Below are 11,861 nucleotides of genomic sequence, written 5' to 3'. Positions count from 1 at the left end.
TTTTATCCAAAGCGACTTAGTCATGTGTGCATACATTTATTAATTTTTTTCACATATGGAGAGATCACTCTGTCATGCTGATTGAGTTAGAATAACAGACTGGAAGCTTTAAAAGGAGGGTGGTGCTTGAAATCATTGTTCTTCCTCTGTTAACTATGGTTACCTGCAAGGAAACACGTGCCTTCGTCATTGCTTTGCACAAAAAGGGCAAGTAAGATTGCACCTAAATCAACCATTTATCGGATCTTCAAGGAGAGAGGTTCAATTGTTGTGAAGAAGGCGTCAGGGCGCCCAAGAAAGTCCAGCAGGCGCCAGGACCGTCTCCTAAAGTTGATTCAGCTGCGGGATCAGGGCACCACCAGTGCAGAGCTTGCTCAGGAATGGCAGCAGGCAGATGTGTGCATCTGCAAGCACAGTGAGGCGAATACTTTTGGAGGATGGCCTGGTGTCAAGAAGGGCAGCAAAGAAGCCACTTCTATCCAGGAAAAACATCAGGGACAGACTGATATTCTGCAAAAGGTACAGGGATTGGACTGCTGAGGACTGGGGTAAAGTCATTTTGTCTGATGAATCCCCTTTCCGATTGTTTGGGGCATCCGGAAAACACCTTGTCCGGAGAAGACAAGGTGAGCGCTACCATCAGTCCTGTGTCATGCCAACAGTAAAGCATCCTGAGACCATTCATGTATGGGGTTGCTTCTCAGCCAAGGGAGTGGGCTCACTCACAATTTTGCCTAAGAACACAGCCATGAATAAAGAATGGTACCAACACATCCTCCGAGAGAAACTTCTCCCAACCATCCAAGAACAGTTTGGTGATGACCAATGCCTTTTCCAGCATGATGGAGCACCTTGCCATAAGGCAAAAGTGATAACTAAGTGGCTCGGGGAACAAAACATCGAAATTTTGGGTCCATGGCCAGGAAACTCCCCAGACTTTAATCCCATTGAGAACTTGTGGTCGATCCTCAAGAGGTGGGTGGACAAACAAAAACCCACTAATTCTGACAAACTCCAAGCATTGATTATGCAAGAATGGGCTGCCATTAGTCAGGATGTGGCCCAGAAGTTAATTGACAGCATGCCAGGGCAGATTGCAGAGGTCTTGAAAAAGAAGGGTCAACACTGCAAATATTGACTCTTTGCATAAACTTAATGTAATTGTCAATAAAAGCCTTTGACACTTGAGGGATGCTTGTAATTATACTTCAGTATACGATAGTAACATCTGACAAAAATATCTCATAACACTGAAGCAGCGAACTTTTGTGAAGAACAATACTTGTGTCATTCTCAAAAGTTTTGACCACGACTGTACACAAGGGAGGGGAGTGAGTAATCGATTTTTGAGCTAAATTAAATTATAATTGGTCAATTTTGTTGTAAATGTTTGAATGTTGTTGACCCAGTGATTATTTGAAATGTTGATTCAAAGGCCTATAGAACGAGCGTGAAAAACGTATTACCTAAATGGGTAGATGAAAATGAAATAAAAAAATATATGCATAAGATTGGACTTTTATAACTGAGGGATCGTCTCGTCTGACTACCAGATTGATAGAATGTGTAGCCTACATCTTTCAAATGAAATAGCAAGTTAGCCTGGGTGCCACAATCTACAGTAGTTTGACCAATCTGCTTCAGATTTGCATTTGTAAGTTATATTTTTAAGATATATTTTTCATTTTTCCAGAGATGACTTCAAGCGATGCAGAGAAGTGGCATGCAGCGCTCAATAGCATTATAGAGCATCTGAATGATAGTGATTACAAAACGATGCTCAACTGTTTAAAAGAAATTCCAGAAAGTGTACAGAAGAGCACCGCAAGAGAAGACATGGCTAGAATCATTATCAAACACCATGGATTGGATGAGTCTATCCTTGAGGTGAAGAGAGTGATGGAGGAGATCCCAAGAAAGGACCCTACTGTTCAGAACCTACTGCTCCCCTTTGTTGACGACCGGAATAGGAAAATGCAGAAAGAAAATAAAGGTATTACAATTTCACAGAAAGTATAGCGTTAATGACTTTACGTTCCCATCTCACTTTCCATTTCTGGTCAGCAGAAATTGTTGAGTGCAACAAAGTTTCTTGAAAATGTTGTTGGTTCTTTTTACATCCCTGTAGGACGGCATAAGGATCGCACAACATATTTGAGTCTGAGACACCTAGCCACTGTTATACATTTCAAAAATATTATATTAGAGTTTTGATAGTATTGCTGACTTCTTTTTATGTATTGTTTTTCTCATGAAGGTGTCCCTTCAAATTAGTAACATTTCCTCAGGGTGTGTGATTGTTCAGTGAATGGTACGTTTTTATGATGGCATCATATGCAGTTGTACTGTTGGTAGGCAAATCAGGGGCTTTTTTACTGCTCTAGTCTAGTGGTAAATTGCTGCTGTGCCTCACCCAGCAGAATTTAAACATTAAGATGAATAAAATGTATTATTTTATTGAAAATACATTTATTTTTCAGGACAGAAGAGAAAATATGTGAGAGAATCGGAGGACGAGGAGTCAGGTGCAGGTTATAAAGAATATATGTTTTCAAGCTGAAATTAAAATGTGTATTTGTTTCAGTCATTCAATTTAACTTATACAGTAGGTGTAAAGAATGGCCATGCATATTCTGAATGGATGTTCACTTGACAAGTTCATATGAACAATGGAGATTGATTTTACTTACTCCTCATGCCAATGTTTGATTAATTCATATATTTTGTTTTAAAGGGCAAAAGAAGAAGGGGCAAGGGAAAAGCAACAAGGTAGGAGCTGAGTTAGGGATCTATTCACAAGCTGAAAAAAAGTTCAGGTGTTAGCCTTGTCTGAAATGAAGAAGAAAAAACAGATCAGACAGGTGGCCTCAGCTGTACAAACTGTAAAATGTAGCTAATTTGTATTGGTAGACAAATTGTTTGATTAAAAACCCCACAGAATTAGAATAAAATGTCAGCTCTACCACTTATAGTTTTATTTTCTACTTGACATCAGGGTTATCCTCCTCCCTCTTCCAAGCGCACTCTCAAACCCTGGGTAAGTGTTTGTCTCCTTTTATTTAAGATGTAGATGTAGTGGATCACCATGACCACCATTACATGATGAGTAACATTGTCTGAGTCCTGAAGACTCACGTTAGCTCCCAAAGCTTGAATCACACAGATGTCTTGGGTTTAAAACCTGGTTGGTCACATAGGCTGCGTTTACACAGGCAGCCCAATTATGATTATTTGCTTGTTGTAAAAATATCTGATGTGATAGGTCAAAAGACCAATTAGTGCAAAAAAGATCAGAATTGGTCTGCCTGTGTAAACGCAGCTATTGACTGATCCTCTTTCCCCCTCTTTTGGTAAGATGATAACCATTGCAGAGCTGAAAACCTTGGGAGAACTCTGTGATAAAGTGATACTTGGGAAGATGATCACAGTCTAATTTGATACCATACAAAAAGAGAAAAAAGGTTTTTATTTCAAGATGGGTCTGGTTGATGACACAGATTGTGTCGAAGTCATTGTATTTGGAAAGGACAGATACAACTTCTTCCAAAAGGGAATCTACTACCTGTTCAGAAATCTAATCATGAGCGACGACACAGTGAAGTTCACAAGCAGAAGCAATGTTTCCAAAACAAGCTCTTTCGAAGTTCCGGAATGGCTAGATGAGGAGGCCTGGACGCTCATTCATCAGGCAGTCCTCTCGATAGCTGATGCCAACGAATCTGATTCCGGCACCAAGATGAGCATTCAGGGAACTGTAATTGAAGAGGTGAGGCCTCATACCTTTTTACAGACAGATTACCTTTGCTAACACTTTTCTTTGAGATGTATTGTGAATTGCCACCTATGTTCTAACTCAGGGGACTGGGAAAGTGAAAGTGAAAAAGCAGAGAAAGCTGCCTGCACAGCGCTTCCTGACCTTGCAGGATGAGACCAAACAAAACTCCATTGAGATCTGTTTCTGGGGGGACCAGGTGAGCTGCGCTGCAATGGTTGGCATTGGAGACACTATCAGGGTGACCAATGTGTACTCCAGTGAGTACGAAGACAGTATTTCTCTCAACTCAACAAAATAATCCAGGGTTGATGTGGTAGGTCCCTGTTATCTAAACCATATGCACTATCCAATCTTTCTCATTCTAGTTATGGTTATGATATCCATTCACAATTTTCAACACACTTTTATTACCCGCTGTTTGTATGCAGATCCAGGCTGTTAAATCGGAGACTGCAATGTTGTCCATTCAATCAATCGCGTGCAATAACGAGGTGACCCTGGAGGATGGAAAACTGAACACATTCATTGTGGCATCAGAGCTCCTGGCAAAGACCTATGGGATTAAACATGATGAAAGTCTTGAAGATACTTGTTGATATGTTACCACTCTCTGTGGAGGCAGAAATACAAGGGAATAAGATTACAGCTCTAAAAAAGATGAAAGTCCAACCTGAATGATAAAATGTTTCCACGTTGGAAAGTTTGATCATAGGCTGTGCAAATTCGGCCACCTAACCATTAACCAATGTCTTGAATTTCTAGTGTATAATTTGCATGTAAACGATTTGTATTTCACCAGTGGCAAGGGGAGGGTCACGGGGTGTAAGGGGTTCCTATCGGTCTTTTAACTAATACTAACACTGTAATTCTGGAGCTTTTAGTAGATGCTGAAAGAGACATGGCGCTGATAATTACTGTTTATAATCAATACTTATTACTAAGAACTGATTTACTGTAATCTGTTTTTTCTTAGAATTGTCAACTTGATAAATGGAATTGACAGAAACTTAAGAGACAGCATGATTGTGTTTATTAATTTTGAAATAAAACTGCCTTGACAATATGTCTTGTTTTGTCTTGCTGACATGTTTCATGTTGCTTTGGAATTATATATTTTTATTATCATATTCAATGAAGTGATTTCATTTTATTTATATTTCCAGTTTATTGCAGGGAACATCTACAAGAGACTGAAGTCCTTCACATCAAGTACCATTTATAGATCCTTTCACATCATTACACTCCAGAAAATACAATAAACACATTAAATAAATTCCATATTTAATTTAAACATTTTATACACAATCCTTTTCTGAGAAATTAAGAGCTAGGGCTGGAGTCAATCCATATTGCGGAAGTGCCGCGTTATAGCTCGATTGAAATGTAAAGACAATGTCCTATCTGCACGCAATCCCTTCTCAAAGTCAGGGTATGTTGGTGCTTTCAAGACAACTGTGGAACTCGGTCAAATCATGACGTCAGTGATGTTCAGGTCGGAAAGTTGGTGCTCTAGAAAGATGCCTGTGTTTCCGACTTGGAATTCTGAGTTGGATGTTCCCTGTCGGCGCTTATTTTTTTTTACAGAGTTCCCAGTTTTCTTGAAGTCTGAGATTTCTGAGTACCCAGTTGTTTTGAACACCGCATGAGTTGAGAAACCGGCCTATTTTACTAGAAAGTTTGTAATGTCACGATTCCAAAGCTGTACGACATTACAGAGAACATTTTACATTACATTTTAGTCATTTAGCAGACGCTCTTATCCAGAGTGACTTACAGTTAGTGAGTGCATACATTTTCCATACTGGCCCCCTGTGGGAAACGAACCCACAACCCTGGCGTTGCAAGCGCCATGCTCTACCAACTGAGCTACAGGGGACCCTGTACAGAGAACAAGTTAATTATCTCACATCTCTGAATATGTGTAATGTTGTACTTCTTGTTCACAACATTTATGCTACTTTTACACAATGGTTACGACTCAAATGGAGTTTCCCATCTCCTCAAAAGTATCTCTGACGCTGCATATGTCGGCTCAATCGGAAATTATCTTTACATTTTAACACAGATCTTCTGCGATATGGACTGAATCCAGCAACTATATTTTTACAGTGTACAATTCACAACAGCACATAAATAAACACAATAAACTGTGCACAAACACAAAATGTATTTAACCATTTTTTACATATCTCTTGATTTGCCTGACAGACACTGACCATCTATCAATTTGCTGTGAATTCAGACTGAAAGAGGAGATAATTACAGATTTCTGTAACTGTAGTGGTCTGTTGCATCTAGGAATTTGTGGTGCGTTATCTAGCATGAATGTAATGTTTGGTCCTTGAGGGGAACAAGATTTACATTTTTATTTATCATTATCAATATTGTCAGTTAGCATTGCTGGGTTACAGTTTTGGTCAATTCAATAAATAGTTGTATGCAAATACAAAGAATGATAACATTTCAATCAATAGCATAACAGAGAGGACTTATGTTGAATGTTTTACTCTATAAATAGCTTTTTATAAGGTTGCTTCCCTTGAGAACTTGAAATAGAGTGTGTGTGTATAATCTTCTGATGCTGCAGGGGAATTTATGTCACCATGTACTCCTGCCGCTTGTTGAGTCTGACCTGGCAGAGTGACACCGCCCCCACTGCAACATAGATGGCTGCTGCAATGAAGCAGTTGATGCCCACCTGGTTGTAGAGTCCATAGATGGTTCCCGGTGGGTTCTTACTGTGGGGCAGAGAGAGATGAGCGAAACAGATGAGTTTGGGGAAAACAACCCAAGCAAGGCAACATGGGATGGTTTACCAAGGGGGAATTCAAAGGGGATCTAAACTAGTAGTCAAACTCAGTTCATTTTAAAGGGTCTAATGGTCCCTTTTCTTCACACCACTTACTCATTGCGGATGTCCTCCTCAGTGAAGGGCACATCCTCAATCAGCACAGCAGACTTTGCACTGAAGAAGATCCCCAACATCACCTGCAATACAAAAAGAGGATACATATGTATTGCATTATTCACATTCAGTGTAGTCTGAGAGTGTTTGGATTACAGGGCCAATTAGGGCCCAGTCAGTAGAGACATTCGAGACATCCTGTGCATACAGGGTCGATTGACAAGTTCAGTCACACAATCTGTCATCAAACATCAGCCAATTAATTCAACTGCTATATCTAGCATACCCCTACAGTTAGTCAAGAAGAGATGTTCTAGCAACACCAGACTGTAAACAATTTTTCTAGCTATAATGATCAGATTCTAGAAAAGGCAAGTTACTTTAGCCCACAATCAGCCACAGGTGTCTTATCAAATATGATTGTTGATTGATATTGAAAGGTGGGAAATCTTGACACCTAGCTAGCTAACATGTTAGCAGATATTTTACGTGCAAGCTTTGGTTGGGAACTAGTACCGTACCGTCTGTAACGCTAACGTTAGCCAGCTAGCTAATCCTTACCAACATGATGACTCCCCATATGCTGATCACTATTCCACAGGCGGCCATTTTCGGACCGCAGAATAAAAGAGATGGCATTCTTCTAGTTGATCTTTCCTACCAAAATATAGAATTTCGATACACTAATCTAAAACAGTCGTTTTCTTTTCTCAAAGGACGAGCGTCACCCTAACCTCCATCAGCCGACACTCGATTCATTCGGTGGAAGTACTCAGTTACGCCCCGCCTTCTCCTTTCTCGACTCTCGCGCGACGACAATCAGCAACGCTAACTATAACTAGCAAATATTTTTGAAATAGCTAAATGTAATTTGCGAACGACAAAGTTACACTTTGTAACGTTATTAGTCTATGTGACTTAGTCTGTCGTGTTAATTGTTGAAACGCTAAATTTGCTGCCTTCTATGGTAGATAGCTACCTCCTTGCTAACTTTAGCTTCCTAAGCTATTGTTGTTGAGTGGGATAGCAAGCTAGCTAAGTTAGCTGGCTATCCAAGTGGAGTCAGCCCAAAATGACTTCCGCCTCTACAAAGGTAAGAACTGTCTAAGAAAGATCTTAAACAGTGCTGCTCTATTTTACTACTACTAATAATAATTTGGTGAGTGCTTATATTTGTCCTATTTCATGTACAAGTTTGTATTATATGCATGTGTGAAATTGAAAAGTTATTTTTATCTCATATCCCAACTCTACCTGAGACACCCTCGGAGAGTGGGGTCACGGTGACCAGGGTCAGCCACAACGGCGACCCTGGAGCAATTAGGGTTAAGTGCCTTGCTCACGGGCACATCAACAGATTTACTAGTTAACCATTCTGCACCATGATGGTGTGCATTAGTCATATGACCCTAAGCTAATGCAGTACTATTGATATAAAGTTACAATTTTCCATGTCTCAATTTCTGTTACAGGTGGGAGAGATCTTCTCAGCCGCAGGAGCTGCCTTCACCAAGCTGGGTGAGCTTACCATGCAGCTGCATCCAGTAGCTGACTCTAGCCCTGCAGGGTGAGTGTATACACTCACAGACACACACACACACAAATATGGGGATTAAGGTGTATTCTCTGTACTTCTCCCCCTCTTCCCATTACTATGCCCCTCTCCCCAGAGCCAAATGGACAGAGACAGAGATCGAGATGCTGCGTTCAGCTGTGCGGCGCTTCGGTGATGATCTGAACAGCATCAGCTCTGTGATTAAGGAGCGCACTGTGTGAGGACCCTTCTGTCCCCTTTCTCTTGCCATCCACATTTGTTCTATCCTGCCACACTTTCACTCTCTTTCTCCCTCTCTATCTCTTATCATACTGCACCCACTCTTACCTGTCTTTTACCACGCTTTCATCCATTGATCTTTCATCTTTACTGCCTTCTTTCTAAAGAAGACATCTGGTGGGGTTGATAGCGCTGTTGGCTAATTATCTAGTTTACAATGTATACATCCTGTGTGTCAACTTGTATGAAAACCACATTACCAATCTGTTGCCTCTCCTATGTTTAATGCAGAGCCCAGATAAAGACAACAGTGAAGAGGAAACTGTATGAGGACAGCAGGATGCCCCTCTCCTCCGACTCCCCCAAAAAGACCACCAAGAAGACCACGGTCACCATTGCAGCTGCACCAGCACCCGTGGCTCCCACAGTCATCGCTGTGCCCACCTCACAGGTTGTCTTGACAACAGGGCTTCAGAGCCCCTCCCCTATGCCCCCAGCCATCAAGAAACAGAAAACAGCAGGTGAGTGGAATGATACAGGCCTTTACCTCAAGGGGCAGGGATTGTGTGATGAGTATGGCTTGTATACAGAATTTAGTAGACTAGATTTTCATCCATAGTCAAAAGACCAAGACATTTTTGTGGAAATGACTTGAACCCTTTTCGAATCGATACTTCTGATGCATTTACTCCAAGCATTGGCTACTTTGAATGTGCAATTTTACTAACATATTACATGTTTTCCCTGTCTGTGTGTGTTCTCTGTCCGTGTGTAGATGTGACGCTCAGTGCTCTGAATGACTTGGATGTTAACAGTGACCTGGTGGACATTGAGGGACTGGGAGATGGATCCAACACCAAGAAGCTCAACTTTGATCAAGGTGAATAATAATATCAGCTCCATCACTGGCTCTCAATCAACATGGTTCACATTGTGGCGTTATGCTGAAGTCTTCAGCTGTATTTAGCTGAAAAGATAGTTGGCTTCATCTGTTCTCTGTTTTAAATATGTGTGGCTCATCTTGTTTTCCCAGAGAGCCTCAACCTGGACTCCAGCCTCATTATGAACTCCAGTGACTTGCCCCTCCTGTCTCGCTGACCTCTAGCCCCACTGTACCCGTGGGTTGGAAACACTGGGTCCCTCTATCACCAGAAAGCAGATTACAGTTAGTATCCTTGTTATAGAGCTTTTTTGGACAGATTTTAGCAGATGCATTTTAATATTTTTATGAACAGCCCCGCCTCCCAATCAAGTGCTTCCCTATTCAGTCTGGGGCATTTCTACAGAGGAACCCTTCCATTTCACTCTGTGAAGAAAACCTAGTTTTTGTGTGTTTTGTAGCTTTTTTTATTGTAAAATGTTATCATTTATTTGCACTGCTAATTTTACAAGTACTGTATTGTGGCTGAACATGAATGTCCATAATCTCCAGAGAAGTGAGGTGTTGCAGTGCAGGGGTGCGTTCAGTTTGATTATACGTTTGCTACGTTGCAGAACGGGTTGTACTGAACGACACGTTTCCCAAACACGTTCTTGAACAGACTGAGGTGAGTTTGGTGGGTGTGGCTTGAAGCAATGAGTGAGTATTTAAAGGGCAGCAGAGTGTTCCACAACCCAACCCCTCCCCGTTTTTTCAACTGGTTGTTCAGAACAGCACAGTTTCTGTTGAATTGAGCGTTGCAGTAAGTATTTTCTTGTACTGAATGCAGCCGTCGGGCATATTCATTAGGCCAATTGTTGCAATTTTTTATTTTATTTTTTTAAGCAAGCAAACAAAATGAAACGGGAGGGACCTACCGGAATCAGTCCAATAGAAACTCTTATTTTGCTCTGTTTACTTCCGTTTGGTTCTTAAATGGTAAACGGTTTCCGTAATGAATACGCTCCTCATGTCCATCATGTAATGGAGTGAGTGTACATGTTGTGTACCACGGGTTGATATATTTATAAAGACAAGATATACGCTAGCCAAGTATTATTTAATTTTGTTCAAACAATGGTTGTGCATGACATGATTCCTTTTTATGTTGTTGTTTAGTAAAATGTTAATCTATTTTTTTACGTCTCATTTTTTTACGTCTCTGTTTCACTGTGCTTGTAGAATGATGTGATACAGAGGGTAGCAGCTATCTAAGGTGATTATTTTTAAAAAGCTTGCAGAAATGGACAGGTAACCATATCAAATGATCTATGGAGACAAAGAAAGTCCACAGGTTTTCTGATATAATACAGTGACTTTTATTATCATGACTTTATTCATATATATTTAAAAGGTGTACATTATCCCCCCCTAAAACTAGACACATTTTGTGTCAACTTTACAGGCATGAGAAAGGCTACTCAGAGGGAATTAATATAGTTTCTCTCACTCTTAAAAGTTCCATAAAAATACAATCTTCTCTTTATGTAGACTATTCTCAAAGCTATTTACAGTCTGAAAATACTTGAATGGTCTGGCAGATGTGCTTTAGTTCCCTTTTTTCACCTCTCTCACATCTCTCTCGCTCTCTTTAATTCCTCACATCACTCTCCTCTAGGCCTCCTTTGCCTCATTCTAATGTCAGTTTGAAAACCTGAAAAAAAAGGAGCTCTCTGACACTGACATGTCGTTTTTGGAAAAGGATTACTAAAAGAATCAAAGAAAATCTGCAAAATGACGATACAAATGGAGTGTTTTAACTGACCACAGCACCAATCAGATGGTCTCCTGGTTGAAGGTTTGCAATTGAGATGGCCAGACAAGGCCTCGGTTTGTCTCCTAGGTCATCTCCTAGATATGTCTCCTAGGTCTCAGACCCAGGCCTTGACTTATCTCCTAAAGGCAGTGGTCTCCTTGTACGACAGAACAATGGGGGGAAAACTGCTGATAAGGCATGCTAATCCTGTGGGTCAACTGCAATAGAACATCAACAGGAGATTTAAATATTTCAGATCATCTCCAACTCGTAAATGTATTTCCCTCCCTATATTGTTCATCCTCTGCAACAGGATGGGATTGGTGAAACTACCACTGAATATTAGTGCCATTTGATGGCATGTTTTACTTGCAAGTTAACATTTAGTTAGTTATGATATGACATAAGAGATCATCTTCTATTGATGTTCATGTCATTTAACCTAATATGCATTTACAGGATCTTCCCATACTTAGGAAAGAGTATAAAATACATGTGTCGAAAGCCACATTATCTTTCTGTACATGGTGTATGAAAGATAATAATTTGGGTTTGGCAATGTGAGTTGATTGATGATCTACATTAGGGTCTCAATCATACACCCTTGAGAGAAATGAAACTGTGACGCTGGTTGTCAATTTAAACAATGTATGCCGGCGTCATAGATTGGTTCCTTTGGCCCAAAAGATTCTAACTACATTATTGAGAACAACAAGTTAACATGAATAGAAC

At 40.4% G+C, this 11,861-nt stretch overlaps 2 protein-coding genes across 2 annotated transcripts; one reads left to right on the top strand and one right to left on the bottom strand.

Moving 5' to 3' along the window:
- Positions 1–5,729: 5,729 nt before the first annotated feature.
- rnasekb (ribonuclease, RNase K b) lies at positions 5,730–7,447 on the bottom strand. The gene is made up of 3 exons (XM_041885723.1): positions 7,242–7,447; positions 6,681–6,763; positions 5,730–6,513 (listed from the first exon to the last, which is right to left on the bottom strand). Exons 1-3 carry the CDS (start codon positions 7,317–7,319, stop codon positions 6,369–6,371), a joined length of 306 nt encoding a protein of 101 aa, XP_041741657.1. The 5' UTR covers positions 7,320–7,447; the 3' UTR covers positions 5,730–6,368.
- A 40-nt stretch (positions 7,448–7,487) lies between these two features.
- Positions 7,488–10,512, top strand: LOC121573614 (chromatin complexes subunit BAP18). The gene is made up of 6 exons (XM_041885722.2): positions 7,488–7,773; positions 8,153–8,247; positions 8,351–8,452; positions 8,746–8,975; positions 9,230–9,334; positions 9,488–10,512. The coding sequence occupies exons 1-6, from the start codon at positions 7,753–7,755 to the stop codon at positions 9,550–9,552; spliced, it is 618 nt and encodes a 205-aa protein (XP_041741656.1). The 5' UTR covers positions 7,488–7,752; the 3' UTR covers positions 9,553–10,512.
- Positions 10,513–11,861: the final 1,349 nt, after the last annotated feature.

Source organism: Coregonus clupeaformis, chromosome 9, assembly GCF_020615455.1.
Source record: "Coregonus clupeaformis isolate EN_2021a chromosome 9, ASM2061545v1, whole genome shotgun sequence".
Taxonomy (NCBI): Eukaryota; Metazoa; Chordata; class Actinopteri; order Salmoniformes; family Salmonidae; genus Coregonus; species Coregonus clupeaformis.
Note: the sequence above shows the minus strand (reverse complement) of the source record. Positions and strands in the feature narration are given on the sequence as shown.

What these genes read in the sequence shown, in the direction of transcription:
- rnasekb (XM_041885723.1), bottom strand. Translation starts at nt 7,319, where the DNA reads ATGCCATCTCTTTTATTCTGCGGTCCGAAAATGGCCGCCTGTGGAATA. An exon ending in TATGGGGAGTCATCATGTTG is followed by an intron (nt 6,764 to 7,241) that starts GTAAGGATTAGC and finishes TTTGTATTGCAG; the next exon opens with GTGATGTTGGGGATCTTCTT. An exon ending in GAGGAGGACATCCGCAATGA is followed by an intron (nt 6,514 to 6,680) that starts GTAAGTGGTGTG and finishes TCTGCCCCACAG; the next exon opens with TAAGAACCCACCGGGAACCA.
- LOC121573614 (XM_041885722.2), top strand. Translation starts at nt 7,753, where the DNA reads ATGACTTCCGCCTCTACAAAG. An exon ending in GTGATTAAGGAGCGCACTGT is followed by an intron (nt 8,453 to 8,745) that starts GTGAGGACCCTT and finishes TGTTTAATGCAG; the next exon opens with AGCCCAGATAAAGACAACAG. An exon ending in CAAGAAACAGAAAACAGCAG is followed by an intron (nt 8,976 to 9,229) that starts GTGAGTGGAATG and finishes GTCCGTGTGTAG; the next exon opens with ATGTGACGCTCAGTGCTCTG.